This window comes from Thunnus maccoyii, chromosome 19 (genome assembly GCF_910596095.1).
Source record: "Thunnus maccoyii chromosome 19, fThuMac1.1, whole genome shotgun sequence".
NCBI lineage: Eukaryota > Metazoa > Chordata > Actinopteri > Scombriformes > Scombridae > Thunnus > Thunnus maccoyii.
Window position 1 is genome coordinate 12,943,753 of NC_056551.1, and position 19,493 is coordinate 12,963,245.

General features: G+C 38.8%; 1 protein-coding gene across 8 annotated transcripts in view; it reads left to right on the forward strand.

Annotated features, from left to right (window-relative positions):
* LOC121885556 (spermatid perinuclear RNA binding protein) overlaps nt 1-4,227 on the forward strand; it is a 79,029-nt gene extending 74,802 nt beyond the window's left edge. For all 8 annotated transcript variants that reach the window (XM_042395136.1, XM_042395133.1, XM_042395135.1 and 5 more), the window contains one exon: nt 3,530-4,227. In XM_042395136.1, coding sequence (XP_042251070.1) covers nt 3,530-3,624 — 95 coding nt within the window. In that variant the 3' untranslated portion in view covers nt 3,625-4,227. The remainder of the gene's footprint in view (nt 1-3,529) is intronic.
* The last annotated feature ends 15,266 nt before the right edge of the window (nt 4,228-19,493 follow it).

A 19,493-nucleotide genomic window follows, 5' to 3' on the forward strand; every position in this document is an offset into this window, starting at 1 on the left:
AGACAATCAGGCCGGTTGTTCAGAAAATCCCGGATTAGCCAGATTTATTTGAAAGAAAAAGGCAAATGTTACAACTTTGACATACTGTACTTGCAGTGTTCCAGTGGGATTATTACTGACTTTTAAGATGCTCACTTTAAAATTTGCCTCTAAAAAAGAGGCATATAGTCTGGCTGTTGGCTTGTTTACAACCTGTTTGACCGCTTGTGTTTCCTGCTCCAATATTTTCATAATCATTAAAAATAAATAAATTAAGACCAAAGTTGTAATAAACCAAAATTAATCTTTAAATTTTTCCATTTGCTTTATTCCTTTTAACTCTGAATCTCTCTCTCGGTTCTTCTAACCACGGACGAAGGCCGTCACCTCGTGTACACACATTCTTGCCTGTTCTCACGCACTTACACTCCCTCCTTTGGGAGCCCTGTTTGTTCAGTGCGAGAGTTTTTTGGTGGACATGTACTTGTAGCGTAGTGTGTAGTGTAGTGAGCATAGAAACACTTGGTTATTTGTTACCCTGGACTCATGCAGAGCTGTGCTCTTCTCATGTCTCCCCTCTAGGTTTGCCCAAGAGAATGCTTCTGTTGCCTGTCATGAAAGTGCCCGCCTACCCCGTCCCCCACTACTTCTTTTAGCACAGAAGACATACAAACCAAACGCACCTAGCCTTTTTCTAGAAGGGAAACTCGGTCTGTTTTTTTTTTTTGGTTTTTCCTTTTTGGTTTTTGTTTTTTCTACCATATCAATGATGGGGAGAGGATTATGGACTTGATCTGAAGATTTGTAAAATCGCTATTTTGCTTTTTTTTTTGGTTGGTTTGTTTATTGTTTTCTTATTGTTTCCAAAAACTGTTGTGAACATGAAAAACATACTGCAGGTTTAAGTTCTTAACAGATCAACAAAAACTTGAAGGATTTGTACTGTGAATTTTTACCTCATTCTTTGAGTCTAAATTAAATATATAAATATATATATATATATATCAGCCTTTTGTTATTGTGTTTATTCTGTGCTAGGAAGTTGATAGCCTTTGCAATATGATACACACAACACACATTCTCTGTAAAAAGTAAATAATGTTCAAAAATAAAAAAGTTTATCTCCTATAAAAGCTGAACACTGCCTGGTTTATATCTGACTTAAAGGCTTTCAGCTGGTTTAGATTTGATGCAGTAGCACCTTATTCTTTCGATTTTAGTCAAAACTTTAGGAGTAGTTGCTGTTACGGGAATTTTTGAGCAGTTATTTCAACTGAAGATTTACTCTGCACATGACAGTCTTACATCTAGCCGTCAAGCTTTAATATACGAACTTTCACGTACACCCAGATTGAATTTCAGTCTTTCCACGTACCTCAGCGCCTCATGTTACATCCTTTTGACCCTCAGCTTATAGATATTCAGAGAGAAAGGCAAGAAGACAAAGGATGAATTAAGAAAGCTTCTGTTAGATCCCGCATCTTGCATTCAGCCGCACGATCTCATTACTTTACGTGGATTAATGTTTGGCAGGTTTCCCACTGCTGTCACACAGCTGTCACCTACAGTACAGTACAGACGGTGAGCTTGTATTTGTCGTCACATAAACCAACTGCAGACTTTTTGCAGCAGTAATTCTGGAGCTCAGTACATTGTTTACACTGAATTCAATTGGCATAAAATGGTCCAAAATAACAAAGACAAATGATGTTACTTGTACTACATGTAAATCAAAAGTAGTAGTAGTGACTCACTGTGAATGTGTTTTATGTTGTTAGTATTTCATTATTTCAGAGTCATTGCTGTATTGTTGTTTTTGCATGTTTTTGCTCAGCCTTCAAATAAGGACCAGCACCACTGAGCTACCGAAGCTTTTCTCAAAACGGTCCCTCTATGACTCAATCTCTGTGTCAAATAAATATTTAAAGATTGATCAGAAGAATGACCTAATGTCACAAAAAAACAAAACAGAGAGGAACTTGGCTAAATAAAGTACAATGAAGGAGAAACTCCAATCAAAGGTCACTGCCAGGTCACAACAGAGTTAAACTGGCCCTTCACCACGTCTTGGTCATCCAACCAGCAAGAGATAACCCCCCTGACGACGTCTCCATGGTTACGGCTATGAGGCGCAGCCATTGGATGAGAGGACCCAATATCTTGTCCAATGGTTGGTTGAGCTCCACTGAGTTGTTTCAGTATAAAGCCTTAAAATTGGTATTTGTCTCTGATCACCAGCTTTACTTCAATCTCAGATGATTGAAGATTCATTTACAGCTCTCACATCTGTGCTTTATTTTCTGTTATGCTTTTGTTGAATGTTGAATTAATTTTAAGTGCACACAGAGCTGAAGTTCCAGAAAGAATATTTACTTTCAAAACTGCTTTACCTTTGTCTGATCTCATTTTCAGTCTTTGATCTTCTCATCTAACTCCTTTAAGTGGACTTTTCTGTCTTGTTGGAAATGCCGCTGTAACCTATATGCATTAAATCTTTCTCAAATCCATAATGTTGTCAAAGACGCTAAAGGAGCTATATGTAAGAATTGTGAAGCAATTTATATGTATTAATCGTTTTTTATTACCAATAAGTGGACGGGTTGTAACATAACTTAAAAAATGAGACCTTCCCCAACTTTCTCGGTTGCCTATATCAGCCTGTGGACTGATTTCTATGTGAAGGACTCAGGCCGGTTTTTCCACGAAAATCCAACAGATGTGACATTTTTGAACGCTCCGGAGTGCCTTGCCTTTCTCCCACTAACGTCAACAAACAACCGGCAACCACCGCAACAAAAACTGTGCTAACTTATCCAACTAGAAACACCCTGCAGATATTAGCTCTCCAGCTCTGTTACCTACCTGGCTGGTGGCTAGCTGCCTAACCATGCCAGCTATCACCATTTCTGGCTACAGTACCTTTGTTTTTTGGGGGGTTGAGAGGGCTAGCTGCATCCGTTCACCACCACACATTTCACAACAAAACCGCAGCGTGTTATTTCCCAGCCACAGCTCACTTAGCCTACCATTGTTTAGCAAACACGGTTGGTGGTTTGCAGGTCGGGTCAGGTTCAGATTTATGATTAATGCATATTTTTGCGGGTTGGGAGGTGCAGATTAACTCTCATAACGGGTTGGGTGGATGTGGGTATTAAAAAAACCCTGACCCGTGCATCACTACTGACCAGCAGTGTGGGGGGGCTGACTTACTTGAAGTGAGAGATGCTTTGCTGAAGCACGGAGCAAAACACAATGTTAGAGATCTTTTGTTATTATGAGAAGTGTAAGAGAGAAAAAAGACATCACCACCAATAGTCTCGCACCTCTGTTCACTCACGCTGATGAAGTGTGAATGTGAGCAACAGGATGCTGACTGCAGTTCACTTAACGGCCACCGGTGTCGCTAATGAGAAGGAATTTCTGATTCTTACATATAGAACCTTTAAGAGAGCTTTATGTGTAGCAGCTTCACATTGTTTTTATGGATGTTTCGTACTATTCATATAGTAATTACTCCTGCTTTCTGTCTCTGTTCCTCATCTCCCTGCAGGAGGACTTTTCATTGACAATCCCTTCTACCAGCCGCGGACCATTGCTCCTTTTATCATCCATCTGGGTCCCCAGGATCTCTTCTCTGACTTCTAGATGCAGCAGATTGTTGGATACGCTCTCACCTGCCTGTATACGCAGGACACCTGGCTGCTCACATGCCCACCTGTTTTTTCTGTCTGTGTAAGCGGGCTGCCTTTCTATCCCAGCTGACAAAACTCACAGATTCAAAACTGTTTTGCTGGAAAAACCTTCTGCCCGACAACGGCGGCGGAAACCGTCTGACCTACTGACAGAGAGGCTCGAAGCTCCTCTCTGTGTTTTCTCTACACTCCGTCCAGATTATCACATCAGAGGAGAGCAACTTTACACAAAGCAATACTCGGATTTTACGAGAAACGTTCGGCTGCGACTGTGCCAGGCTGGGCTGAACTTTGGTCTTTCTTATAGCAATACACCTGAACTCCTCTCTATGAGCTTACTTACTTGAGAAGATGTGAATGTCCGATGGAGTTTTAACCCAACACAGCATTGCAATAGCTCATTTTGATTGTATATTCATTATATGTGTGTGTACGTGTGGCTATAACATGACTATATACACATATATGTATGGTGTATGTTTCTATAACGATGTGTTGACAATAATATTACTATATGATGATGTATTTATGTAAATACGCTATAAAATATAATTATTGTTGGTATAAATTATTTTAGAATTATAAAGTGAAATGTAACTGTAATATCACAGTATAGCTTTCTTCCAATTTTATATACACTGAGCAATTGAAGCTAGTTCTAGGAGATGCAATATTATCTTTGGTATTCCTATTAACCTGTGCTTTTAGAGTAATAATGCTTCCTCTTTTCCTTCCGTCCTCTGCTTCCTTCAGACTTTCCCTCTATCTTTGATGTCTTTCTGAGCCTTTCTGAGCACGCTCTCTGCTGCCCGAGGTTTATTTACATGGCCTGGACCAGAGGTGCTCACTACTGAACACACTCATAACCTAATCACACCTGTGTGCGCACACACACACACATACACACACACACTTTCCTGTCAGAAAGCACATTTTCTATAGTCTCACTGCTGGCAGGGAATACTGTTGTACAAATATTGTATGTGTGTAGTGTGTGTATACTCTAATGTACGCGCTCCTCCCTCCACCATTAACACACGGACACACACAACAATTGTCAGCTTTGTCCCGCCCAAAAGCACAGCTCACTGGCACCCATTACTGCTCTTTTTTTCTGCAAACACACACATTCACACACACCCTTCCCTCCACCTTCCTATGGCAATTCTCTACTGTGTTGAAGTGAAGCTGCTGGTGGCAGAAACAGCTTTGTCAAAGGGTCTTGTTACACAGCAGGAAAGACACAGCACAAACTACAGTACCAGCTAACTAATTAAAGCTATAACCCCACTAAACTCTTCTATAAGGGTATCATCATCGTCAGGGGAAGACTTTGCAGAAATGGATCACTTCTGTGTTGATACCGCAGGACTTTAGGGTGGATAGGCACATGTTAGTGGCGCGTTTTAGGTTACTGAAGCAATGTTTTGAAGCCTGGATCAGGGTTTTACCACTGGCTGACTTTGTCAGTCACTAAAGCCTGAAAATTTGAGCCGGAGAGAGCAAAAGCTGGGGTGGATTGAGGAAGTTTCAGCTAGGGATGCTTTGATCCAATGCATCAGATAAGTATGTGTGTCATTACTGACCTCATTAAGTGGATTGGGTACTGACATTAATGATCCACATTAGATAGATTTTTGTCTGTCATTTACAGTTATGTTTACAGATTTTGAATTTGGGAAAAGGAGTCCTGGTCCTGTCGGATCAGTATTCTAAATTGGTACCTTGAGTTGATGCCTGTGATGGTTGAAGCTGAGACACATGTCAATCAATCAAACAAACCCCCCCCCCCCCAAAACGTCTCTGTAAGCCTTAATATGCTCAAAACATCAAAGATCTTGTTAGATCAAACTATCTTGTGAGAAAATATATTGACTTTGTATTTTCAGACAGAAGTTGGGCCTCTTTGAAGATTTGAAGCCTCCTCCTGCAATTAGTGTGTCGGCATCTTAAGGCTCTCCTGCACTGGCCTCAGCTGCTGTCTGTTGTGGCGCCGGTTTCACAACTTACAGTGCAGCTATTGATGAACTGCTCAGGACAGATTAGTAGTTGGTTATACTTTTAGTCTCAAAATATATATTAGTAATTGACTGTAGTGGTAGTGTTATAGCACATATTAAATTTAATTTTAAGAAATAAGACTGAGATGAGATATCCCATTAAACTCTATACATATAGTACATTGGATCAAATTTTTCTTTACTGTTGGAGCTGAACAAACACATAGTAGTCACTCAGCACTGTGTGGGATTTCTGCAGATTTCTGTGGTGACGCTTTTAAAAACTCTTCATCTCTGTTTTTCTTTTTTTAGCCTTTAATAGAGACAAGGTATCTGTCAGCAAAGACGAAATCGAACAGAATACGCATCAAAAGGCTTTGATTCTCCTCACGCTCGCCTTGATCTGGGTGCTAGTTTGATCTCCCGTGTTTGTGCCGGCTTTGATTCAACAAAAACGATGTGTGAGAAACATGAGACAATAGACTCACCGAGGCCCTAAAGCCTATTTTTCATGTGATTTAGAGATATGAAGGTAAAGTGAAGTCCTTTTCCAGTTGTGCTCTGTTTCTTGGAGTGGCAAGGTAAAGAAACACTGAAACATTCAAGTTTGAACAGCTGTTTCCTCAACCTTAACAGCTGGACTTCCACAGTGTGCTGTACTGTACTGTGATGTATATCTAAACCTCAATGGTTTTAGCAGGAGTCCACATCCATGTACATGTGGGATACACTACGCTGCCCATGAGGAATCTTGTCTATAAAGACTGTATTTTACAGTCATAAATTTAAAAAAAATATCACTGGACTGCTCTCCTAGACTACCACTTCAGAGTCCTGGAAATTAAAATGTTGTTGATATTTTATCTGCTAATCTTTGTTTACATATGAAAAACATTTGGCTGGAATTTATAAGAGTAAATAAGTGCCAAGATCATCTTACTTCTCTGACTTGCAGCAGCTTTAAGTTGATCCTGGTACTAAGATGTCATGTAGAAACTAGATCCTGTTTTTTTTAAAAAAAAGATCTACTGTATAATCACATATTCTCCGTGTTTATTGACTCTGGATCTTTGCAGCACGTGTCTGTCTGTTAGTTTTGTTTGGGGGTTTTTTGCAGCATAGCTTTACCATCCAAATCACAGAGCATTTCTCATCGTCTCTTCTCTAAAACTCTAGAGCAGGGATTTGAGAGGAGCGTTGCTTTGCTTTGACTTTTCGTTCTCGTGTGGAATTCACGTGGAGGTGAATGATTTGGAGCTTTACTATGTTCGAAACAGACCCTCTCTGTCGGCTGAGAATTTCTTCTAATTTCCCCTCTGCCCTCTCTCCGTCTCTCTCTCTCTCTTGCTCTCTTTCTGTGCCCCCTCCGTCCTCTCTCTCTCCAGATGGCCAACATTAATAAGGCAGACAGTCATACCTCAGTGAGCGACCTCTTCATTTCCCCTCAGACTGAACAGACACACAGGAGGAGTCACCCCTGACTACTGACCCCGTCCTCGCGGTCTGTTGGCTGGACAACCACTTTTTCAGAGGACGGGTGGCAGAGTGAGAGCTCAGGGAAACACAGTCAGTCTAAAACTGGCATAGGCAGCCTGGTGGGACTGTGCAGGAGGTAGCTGGTCCACAGCAACACGCAGTGTGAATATAATAGGGAGCTGTTTTCTCTCTATTAGGCTGAGGTCCCAAATGTGTGTTTCGTGTTAGGATTTACAGTGAAATGTGAGGTGAAATATCCATCTGAAAGCTTACAAATGTCACAAAGGAGATGTAAACAAGGAATCAGAGGAGAAAAATCATCTGTCCCTTTTATGTCTCCATGACAAATGAAGAGGTAAACAACATCTGCTGAACAAACTAATGCCACTCCCATGAGCCTTCCCTCATGATCCGTTTAAACAAGCTTTAATCAGTACATGGAGAAGGAAAAGGAAGGCTGAGCAGCAGGATTGGCATCGTCCGATTGTGTTTCCCATACTGTAGCACCACCAAGATGACAATACCAGCCATACTGGAAACATTACTGTGGCGTGTTTTTCCTGAGGAAACACACTCACAGTATCCGTGATGAAAGGCTTGGACAGTAATGTCTATGTGGATGACTTTCCTAAAGAGTAATGGTTGTTTGTGCCGGACTCAAGTCCCGTTGAGTTTTCTGATGGATGGTCTTTGTGTTCCAGTGTTCCCCAGAAATGTGGCAGCCATTGTGTCAACCCCCCTCCCCCCCCCATACACACACACACCTCACCCACCATCCTGCATCTACAGTTTTTCGATCACTGCCTCCCAGAGGTGGAGCAGCACCGCAGTGCGCGTTCATCGACGATCACACCTGTAAATCTTAAGAAGCACAAAACACATGCGGGAAATACACCCACACATCGTACTCAGGGCTACCTGACACACACACACACACACACACACACGTGTATGCAAACCGACACGCACACACATACACACATCTGTAAATAGTTCACTGCATTCACTGACAATAACAGCCGAGCACATTGACACAGCATGACATTCTTTGCTCTGTGGTTTGTACGTTACATGTATGATTGTAATGTATATAGTGAGAGTCACACAAGCAGTTAGGCCTTGTTTGTACTTTAGGATTTGAGCCATGTATAGCTGAGAACTCCACACCCACCCTCATCTACCCCATTTATTATCTTGGTGCTTTATAACGGGCTTTCTGTAGCACTGTACATAATGGATTTTACTTTAAGTTTGCCTTTTTGGAGAAACACAAAAAAAGAGGGAGGGGTGCTGTCGTCAAAAAAAAACAACAACTTTTTTGGCACCGAATGCAGGAGCTTCGCGCGTTTAGATGCTGCAATATGTTCAGTAGAGTTTAAGAGCTCTGAGTGCTTTTGTTGCCAGGTAACGTCAGCTTTTTTGGACTTTCTATTTAAGGTCAGTTTGAGCCCGGTTTCCCAGCGGCGCCTCTTTGTGATCCTGCCAGGTCAAAGGTCAGAAGGAAAGCGAATGAAGCAGAGATGCTTTTGGGAAACAGGGTTCTGGTTTGTTCTGCAGGATGGGATTTATCCAGAGACCAAAGACTCTGAAGCCTTTGTTGCACAAATCTGATCATCCCGACAGTCTCAGAAGTGAGAGACCATACAGTTGCTCACGGTCTAGACGGTTATGAAATATCAGGTAATAAAAAAAAAAAGAAATCCTTTGTGTAAATCCAGCCTCTAAAGGAAAACTGTGTCTTGCTCATTCTTGCATTAGCACGGAAAGTCGGGGTTTAATTCGGAGAGCCGTGCTAAATTTGTCTGGAAGCAGAGGGAATAGAGATGGTGAGAGTGAGCTGGAAAGTCCATCCGTGAGCGGTTCTGAACTCTGCAGAGCAGCAGAAATAGATCCGGGATCACGTTTCACCTGCCCAGGCAAAGTTAACCAGACTCACTGCTGAACAGATCATTTTCTCTGGGTGTGTGTGCATGTGTGTCAGGGGGAAGTGTGTGTGTGTTTGGCAAGCATATATGGCGGAGGTGATGGTAACCTATTTCACACCCATATGCACACACACACACACACATGCAATAGTGCAGTCCCATTGAGCATGTCGTTGCATACTTGCTGGTCATGGTCCACTGATTGTTTAAGTCCAATATCCTCCTGATAAACGATCAAGCATTTTGGTTGGGAATGTACACTGTTGTTATAGTGATTGTAGAGTAGAATGTATTTACTCATAGAAAGAGTAAACTTGCTTTTTTGTAGAGAAGCATATATACAGAATATATATGGATACATACATATATATACATCTATATATCTTTTGAACAACTTGAGTTGTTTTAGGCGCATCCACCCTGTTAGGATTCATATTTCTTTCCCCTTTTTCAATTTTAATTTATAATGTTTTGACAAAAGTAGCGTCTTATGAGTGATGAGTGTTCAGTGTTTCCTGTAAATATGATTTTTTAATTTTATTTTTGACAAAAAGGGGATTAAAATAAACTGTTTTACGATGCTGCCTATGAAGTTATGAAGTGATATCCGTCCACAGAATCTATCTGATCCATTCATTTACCAGAGTCAATTTTTGTGAGATGTAACAAATGACCGGTCATGCTGAACTGAGGCCAATGACAATGAACGAGGTGGGTCATTTGAATTGTATTCATTGTTTTGATTAGTAGCAAGATTCACAGCAGTGATGATCTGTGGTTGTCACTGTTCTTGACATAATCTATGCTTGATGAACTGAAAATAAAACTGAGAAAGTGCTGAATCTTTATATGCGAGTACCTTTTTTAGTGGTCACTGAAACCGACGCCACGTGACTGGTGTGAAAGTGAATATATGGTGAGCAAAGATGTGTATTTACAGTAAATTATGAAAATAAAAAATAAGCTGGATAGATCATGTTAACAAAATGCTTGTGTAATTTGGTGCTTATATTGTGTTGTCTTCCAAAATGTAACTAGTTATTAATATCAGCAAAATGTAAACAAGTGGAAGAAATAACAGCACATAAGATTTCAGAACAGGCATCTTTCTTTCCTTAAACAAGTGTAGCAAAAAAGAATCAAATAGTTTTTAAATATGGTACAATTTTTTTTTGTTTTAAGAGATATCTTTATGTGAGAGAACATGTAAAAAGAAAGAAGCAATAGATAAAAATTGTAATTTGATCAACTGCAACATAAAACAAACCCAACAAATTATTACGCTGATTTTGTATTATTATTATTAGTGAGCTGTTTAATTTTGTGTGCACGCCTCCCAAATGTTGTTTTGATTTCAATCACTTGCTTTGGTTTCATATGACACAGGGGCCACTTATGTTATAGTTCCACAGTATAATACCCACTCTGGTAACGCCACATTCTGACACGTAATAGTGATAATACGTGTGTCTTTATGTCACACTATAATCACAGAGTCAAGGTTATGGGCGATAATTGGCGAGTTTGTCTAAGAAGAGTTTCAGCACATGGCGGTTCAGCAATATGAGCTGTCAATCATATTTACAGCAGCGCTGCTGACGGCTGACTCTGAGTATCCAGTGACATCTCCAGCAGTCAACACCACCAGCACACAGCCACAGCCGCCAATCATCCTGCTGAGCTGTGTGTGTGTGTGTGTGTGCATGTGTGTGTGTGTTTTTTGTGTGTGCTTTTGTCTGGGAAAACGTAAATGAGACAGAGAGGATGAGGATTAAACTCTCGAGCCGATGACAGTTATCCTGACAAATTAAACCCTGCTCAGCAGGTATCATTGGATCGTGTCAAATGTGGCAGTTCAGTTATGGAAACGTTCATTTTCTTACTGCATCAATTTATGCTGAAAGCTTATGTTTTTATAGCGTTACTTTTTCCCTAGAAAATAACAAAAATGAGGATAGAAATGTCAAAGATCTGAATGTAATGCTGTTTGCATGTCAACACCTGATATAAAAACTGAAATATGACAAAACAATCATCAACAGTAAAATGCTATTTATACATGAAGAGAAGAGGCTGATGAAGGAGGATCATTGCTTATTCTGTCTGTAGAAACTGTAGAAATTTGCACATGATGAGAAATTACCAGATGCTGTTTAACAGAAGGAGAAATAACAGATCACAGTTTGAACTTGGATATGTGCCGTTCACATTCCCTGACCTTAGAGTACTATTATTATTATTATTGTTTATGTACACACTAATCTGGAAAACCAATAAGACACACTATACCATCGGACTCATACACTACAGGGTAATAAATGACTTCGGACTGCTGTCAACTTTTAGCATGACCCATATTGTATTTCAGTTGGTAACAGGGAGCTGTGATATGCTAACATATTAAAGTCATTTGAGGAGTCATTCTTTCTCTCCTGACACAGGATAGCAGGGCCTGTTTATAGATAACAACATAGCTGGAAGATATTTAACAAGACCCAGAAACAAATTAAGTGTTAGTTTGAGTACACATAATTCTCATTATCGGGCCATGAATATGTTTGTCATACGCGACTGCAGTACAACACAACACAAGTTTACCCACGTGCCACATCAGCAATCTGCTAACTAGCTTAACAGCTTTACAGAGCAAAACTGTATAACAATTTTGGTGTATTTTTTCGGGAAATATGATTGTTTGGAGCACAGTCAACATGAAAGAAACACATAAAGATACACTACCAATGAAGAGTCATATGTAATCACTTCCTTCAATAAAAAACATACTGCATATCACAGAAACAACTATATTTCAGTGCTAATTTTTTAATGTATTTTCTGAACATGGGAACCATGAGCTCATAGTTATATAAAAAAGAAACATTAGCATCAAATATTTCCAAAGCACCCACTTTTATCTTTGAGGTAGATTATGTCCATCTTTGCTGTCTGAACAACACATCACTTTGTATTCTTCTGACTAACTGAATGCAAACCTCATGTGGGAACATTTGGGAATTGTTTTGCTCGGTCTATGGCAGTGATTTTTGACATTAGTTACTAGGAGTGTGCCTGAATATGAATATGTTATTCGGCAAAGCACAAATAGTTGGGGGGGGGGGGGGTTTCAAATATTTGTTTCATACAAATATTTTAAAAATTATTTGTTTTTGGGAAGAAAAAAAAACATGTCAAATAACAGTGCGCAAGCCGGTTACATCGCTATCTCAGTCTCTCTCCTCTACTCTGTAGTTACGTCTATCAGCAGGTCTCAACGAGGGGAGTCACATCCACCTGCTACATGATGCACATTTCCTAATTTTGGACATCACTCCCGGAGTTGGGGGTGTTCCCCAAAGATAAAGCTGAGCTACTGACACACACAAAGTACTCCCAAGGGACTCTCCATAGTGCAAAGCAATAATCGCCTTTGAAGTTCTTCCCTACACGTTACACGCTGTACTGTCTCTGTGTTATGGGTGTATAAATAGGTAGTCCAAGATCTGGGAGATTCCAGTTCGAGACCCGTTGTGAGGACCTCCTTCATAAGGTAGTTTATTCATGAATATTTATTGTAACACTTAAATTTTCTAAAATTAAAAGCGTCATAAAAAGAAAAACAGGATTTTTAAGCCTCGTTCCACTTTTATTTGAATACAAATAAAAATAATTTTACTGCCTCAACAAATACAAATACAGATACAAATACAAATACTGGGCCCTCTGCACATCCCTATTAGTTACCATAACATAAAATGTGACAATTGGTCCAAATCACAAGAGGTTTGTTGATTCAGCCATTTCATGCAGAAAAGTTGCTGTAATTTAGCAAAATTGCTAAATCTCACAAATATTTTCTTTCTTGAATTTGAATTAATTATTGCGATTGCAAAATTGCAATTTCCTTGAGGGACTCAAATACAGATAGAAACATTAATGCTACTTAAAAGTGTAACCATGAAACGATCGAACAAAACAGTCATAAAATATGGTTAAGCAATGTGTGCAAATCCTTTAAGAAAAACAAGGATTTGTAATCATTCATGTTGGATTTTATACTTGCTGTTTGTATAAGAGTTTCTTATTTTTGTTGGTTAAATAAAGCAGAGGTTTGCTGCTCTTACAATTCATTTTAATGTGTCAGACTGGAACAATAGGCCTTTTTTCCACACAACACTGACTGGATTCAATTTAACTGTTTCAGGTTCCTGGTATTGTGCATGCAGGTCCACTGGGACACTTGAACAGTACAGAGCCATTGTTAATGTGATTAATATCACCTGTGAGTTAACTACTATGACAAGTTAATATGCTGTGAAAAGGGCCTTCAGTATAAAGTCAGCTCAAAGGAGAAGGAGCCTTTGTGTGCCGAATCTTTTAACTTTAAATTTCTTTAAAGTCAAAATTGAATCAAAATGAATGCCAAGACACTAATCAGCCAGTTTTAGGTTTTGTCCATGTACTGACACATCTTAGAAAAATCCTGCAGACAGTTTCATTCAGGTTGAGGTGCAATGAGGAAGACTTCAACCTGTCAAAGTTTTTTGACAAAACATTTGTTAGTTTCCTTTCTAGTTGTCTTGTTGCAAGAATACAAAACTGCATCATCTGCATTCATTTGGAAATTAACATCAGTCAAAAGGAATTTGGTCAATATAGACACTAAACAATAGAAGACCTAATGATGATCCCTGGGGGACGCTGGTGTTGTACAGGAAGCAGAGAGGAAATTTAAAATCCAGACTAATTATTATTTTACCTGGCAGCAATGTGACATTTTTGAACACCAGATAAGTTATCACCCTGCTCACGCTGTCTGTTCTCATCTGGTTCAGGTTACTGCACTGTTAACTGGAGAACAACAACACAGGTTTAAACAAAGTGTAGTGGAGATGAACTGACATCAAACCAGCAGTCAAATGGAATAATTACTGTTTTGTGAATCAAAATATGAAGTTTATTCTCAGTAATATCATTATAAATTCTAATGTACATTATGAGCTCATATATTAGAAAATATTAAATGTTAAAAATTTGTGGTTTTGATAGATTTGCCTACTGATGATTATAAGAATCATCTTTATAGGCCAAATATGTTTACACAAAAAGGAATTTGACTCCGGTTTAAACGTAAACATACACAGAATAATGACTCAACAATCTTCAGAGGATTGTGATGTGATGATGTTAGAAGCGATAGAGTTCATTCAATATCAAAAATCAAGACTTATAAATGTTTTAGAGAAGAAGTTCTCATTATTTTTCCTCAACATTACAGCTCTGAAATCATCACTATGGTAATGAGATGTTGTGGATGAAGAAAATGATATGTTCCTTTTCCTGAGAATACCCTCAGGCTTAATTGTCAATTAAGAGGGAAATGATAGCAGAGTAGTCTGCCACAGCTGTGAAACCTTTCCTCAGACAAATATGTTTGCTGGGCAGGCAGAGGCTCCTCCTGGTTCACCCTCCTCACCTGAACAAATGAGATAACAGAGACAAGAAAACCTCCTGAGACCTACAAGATTCAATACTCAAGAGTTCACCTCACAGGGCCGCTACAAACATCCACACACACACCGTCCAAGTGAGTAAAGAAGGGAAAATGAAAGGTGAGTGCATGTTTATGTGAGCGAGACAGAGAGCAGACTGTATTATATGTACATGAAAGAGGTGCAGCAAATAGTCACATCCTTTACTTTAAAAGTATTAATACCACAATGTAAACAAGTAAACATCTGGTTTTAAAAAATGTGGTAAACAAATATTAGAAGTAAAATATACCCAGTAAGTATTGATTTGGTGATTTGCAGGTTAAAAAAGGCAACTTTTTTTCTTAAGGTTACAACATTTCAGTGACTATATTTCAACATTCAGGTGGGATTTTCTTCACATTAATATATATTTGTTGGTATTATCAAGTAGAAATGAAATAGTTACTGTAGCTGATTGACTGATTAGTTATTTGACATAAAAACACTCATCAATTGAGCTGATTGTTTAAGTCATTTTTAAGCATAAATGATGGTTCCAGCATTTTTCACTATTTTAGAGACCAAAGGATTTATTGATTAACCAAGAAAATACAGGTTTGTCTACAGGTTAAACACATTGACTATTGTAATGCTCTATTTTTTAATATGGCTCAGTTACCATTACTTCAGAACTCAGCTGCACGTGTGTTGACCCGAACCAGAAACAGAGCTCACAAAGTCTCTGCACTGGCTACCTGTTTGCTTCAGAATTGATCATTTTATTGGTTTATAAAAGCTCTTAATGGTCTTGTTCTTAGCTGTTTATTAGACTTGCTTTTCGCCTTGTGGCCTTTTAATTATCTTATTAAAGTCAGAACAAAAACTCACAGTGAGGTGTCCTTTTATTACGATGATCCACGACTCTGGAACAGCTTCCTGAAGACCCGACGCCAGCACACAATGTTGATATTTTTAAAAGCAAACTCAAGACCTTTTTACTCTGGCTTTTAATTGAACTTTATTTATATATTTGTCTATATATTTATTTTAGTATTTTAGTCTGTATTACTTCTTGGTATATCCTTTTATTTTATTTTTTGTCTTCTGGATTGTTTTCCTTTTAACACTCTACCTTTTATTTCTGGTTTTACTCACTTCAAATCATCTCTTCTCTTTTAGTACTTTATTATTTTATCTTATGCTCTTAACTTTTTATTTACTTTTTAATCTACTGAGTTTTTATTTATTTATTTGAAACCTCACTTTTCTATTATTGACTTCCTGCCTCTGGTGTTTTGTCATTGCAAATTGATGAGACTTATGTAGCGTTTCTTCTTCATTTCCTGTTATTATCGAGTGCTTTATTAAGTACAAAGTCATTTATCACTTTGTGTGTTGATAGGGGGAGGGCGTTTTATTGTGTGAAGCACTTTGTGTTACATTTTGTTTGTATGAAAAGTGCTATACAAATAAAGTCTGATTGATTGATTGTGTCACCCCAATAAACAACAACAGCAATATTTTTGGCTTTTACTATAAAATGGGAATCTGCAAAGAAACTCAGATAGTCGTCTTAAGTCCGTTACTGCATATTCTCAATGTGGTTTGTTACTTTTCACATCAGATGTGAAAGTTGCTGGTAGCCAGATCAGCGTTCAGTGAGATCAGTGTGTGTCTGCAGTCAGATCAGGTGACGGAGTTCAGAAGGTTGTTGTGAGGCTCCAGGGTCCAAATAGCTCCTCACTGCCTCTCTCTCTCTCTCTCTCTCTCTCTCTCACACACACACACACACACACACACACACACACACAGTTTCATCCCTGCCTCACAAATCACTAACGTCTGAGCTGAGCAGCAACCAAAGACGCCCGTCCCATCAGCATTCCACCTTTCCATTTTACTCTGTTGCTGCCTGCTGGGTGTATTTATAGCGCTGTAACGCAGGACAGAGAGAGGAGGAGGGAGAGAAGGGTGTCAAGCTGATTGCATAATGCTGACGCTTGTTACCTCCAGCCTGCAGGTATCATTCCTGCTGCTTTGCAATCTGCAGCCACAGAGCAAAGATCCCAACGGCCGTCATCACCAAAGGTGATAATTTTATGGGCCTACAAAAAGTTATCAACACTCTAACCCAGTGGTTCTCAAACTTTTTCATGTCAAAGACCCTTAAACGGACACAAATTAGACCACAGACCCCCATCTGATAAGATTTTGTCCCAGATGTTTTATTACAGAAAGTGTATGAAATCCATGACGAAAACAGTCATACATTCTGTCATTTTGTTACTTATGGATGGAATTATAGTGAGAATAAATAAATTATAGTGAAAAATCTCCTCAAGGACCCCTGGGAGTCCTTGGACCCCACTTTGAGAACCACTGCTCTAAATGATATATGTAAGACCTCCAGCACAATCAGTGCACGTTGTACATTTTATACACTGAGGCTGTGGCAGAAAATAGCTCATCCCTGACACAGATAACAATGCAGCCATATATTATGAGGGACGTTCTCTGTGGAAGGAGATGAGAAATAGAAATGGAGCCAAAGTAAAGTAAAAGCTGCAAAGAGATTTCCATCCAGCTCGAGGGACACGTCTCATTCAGATAGAGGCTGTTTTCACAAGACATAATTAGTCAGAAGAAAACAGGTTTATTTTTATGTTCAAAACTCTCAGATGTCCAGAGAAGTGTTCCCGAGAGGTGAGTTAGAGAAGTCTCATTATAACAGCAGCATGTGCCTCTTTTATCTCTTTCTCCCTTTCAGCTGCTATCTGAGATGTTAGCGAGGAATTGGAGAGGAAACGACATGAGCTGAGCTGGCTTTGAACTCAGGAGACAGATAAAGATGCAAAACACCAATAAATGAGGCTGAAAAGCCTCAAAAACAACATCTAATGCTTCTATTCTCTCTCTAAAAAAAAAAACACGTGATAGACGAAAGGAAATAGTCCCGTTTTTGACAAATAGGCTTCATAATATGTTAATTCAGCTTGATACAAAAAGAGATAATAAGGTGTGCATTGCACCAAAAGATTTTCTCAGCCGCAAGCAGAACTCTAGAAACTAAAGAGACAGATGCAGTTTATTCAGTTCACAATCACACAATGTTCTAAACTGAATGTCTCTCTCCATCTTCCTTCTTTATAAATCATCTTAAGTCTAATTTTATTTTTGCACTGATTTGAAGTTTTCCTCTTCCTGCTCTGAAAGCACTGAAAACTCTCAGGTACAGAAAGCTGTTCACCTTTTCTTTATCAATAGTGATTTAAATCAAACATTTTCCAGTTTTAGACCATTTTATTTAGGTCAAGTTCTTCTACAGCTGTTTGTGTTTAGACAACATTTAAAATTGAGAACTTTGCCCTTTTTGTCAAGTATCAGACAGTGTTTTTTTCTAACTATTAACTATTAACTATTCTTAACTCAAGTAGGGCTTGAGTTTAGGGCTTCAATTTTAAGTCCTGATTCTTTGATTAAACAAAAAATACAAATACAGGTTAATTGATGAAATATTAATTATTTCTTCCCCAATATGTTAGAAAAATGCATCACAGTGTATCAGAGCCCAAGGTGACAACTTCAAATGTCTTATTATGTCTGACCAACAGTCCAAACCAGAGAATGTTTGATATGTTTGCTTAATAAATGACTTACACAATGATCAAAATAGTTGCTAATTTATTTTCTGTCCTCCATCTACTTGTTTCAGCTGAAGTTAGTAAGACTGACACCATTTGAGCTTTTCTTACCGTGTTTACTTGATACTGTCGGTTTAACTTTACAGACTGTTTCATTTTCATTCTGCTCTGCTGTCCTGCTTTGTTTTAGCAAAGCGTTTGTGGAATCTGGTGTGATCAGGTTTTAGCAGGAAAAGTAGTCTGCACATGAGTCAAAAATATGTACAGTATTTTTTAAATGGCACTAACAGGTGATATTTGAATCTCCACATCTGACTTCATCATGAAAAAGTGTTCCAGTGTGCTTCCATTTCCTCAAAAACTAACCACAACTGCCTGAAGGTTTCCTTCTATGACAGACACAAACAAAAAGAAAGTGACAGACATATTTTTGTGTTGATATCTTTATACTGAAATTCATGAAGTATACACAATGCATCCTAAACTATTACAATTTCCACACGTTGATAATGTTCTTGTTGTTGGATGATATAGCTACGTTTTGGCATTTTAATGAACCAAACAGCAGTCTGACTGAGAAGCTTGGAGCAAAACAAACATAAAAAAAAAAAACATAAAACATCGTCGTGGATTAAATTGTAGCACGGCAGCAGGTAGGTAGGTACAAGTAGGCAACATTAGTTATAGTTACAGAGTAGAAAATCATAAACAAAAACTCCATATTCATTTTTTTAATGTTTGTTATATACAACCCAGTGCCTTTAGAGGAACGGCCCTTTGTTTCTGTCATCTGGACCCATCCTCTGACATCACAAGTAGATTCCAGCCAATCAGATTCCACCTTCAAGTTAGATGCAATTTACAGTAACGGTTCATTTTAGGCTGGAAAAGAAATATAGCTATTTCTCTTTTTTTTCAGTCTAAAATGATTAGAAGAGAAATTGGAATATTTTGTTGAGGCCCCTTTCTAGTTGACTAAATATGAAAACACACGAGCAAGCAGTTGTTAAACCCCCTCCTCCCCCCCCAAATCCTCTCTGGTTTGACCTCTGATGACATTGAAGTCCTGCGACTGATGGTGTAACTCCTGTGATACTGATCCACGCTTTAGGTGCAGAGTTACACTTCTGGCAGTTGACAAGTGTCTTTATGTGTGTGACTTTTCTGCCTCCCACATTCACAACAAGTGTGTATATCCACTCAGTGGCCACTTCAATATTTAAACCTCCTTCTTACTGGATAAAATCTGCTTTTTTGCCTCCTGTACACGTTGAATTCTTTGAGGCATGAATTCATCAAGGTTGTTGGG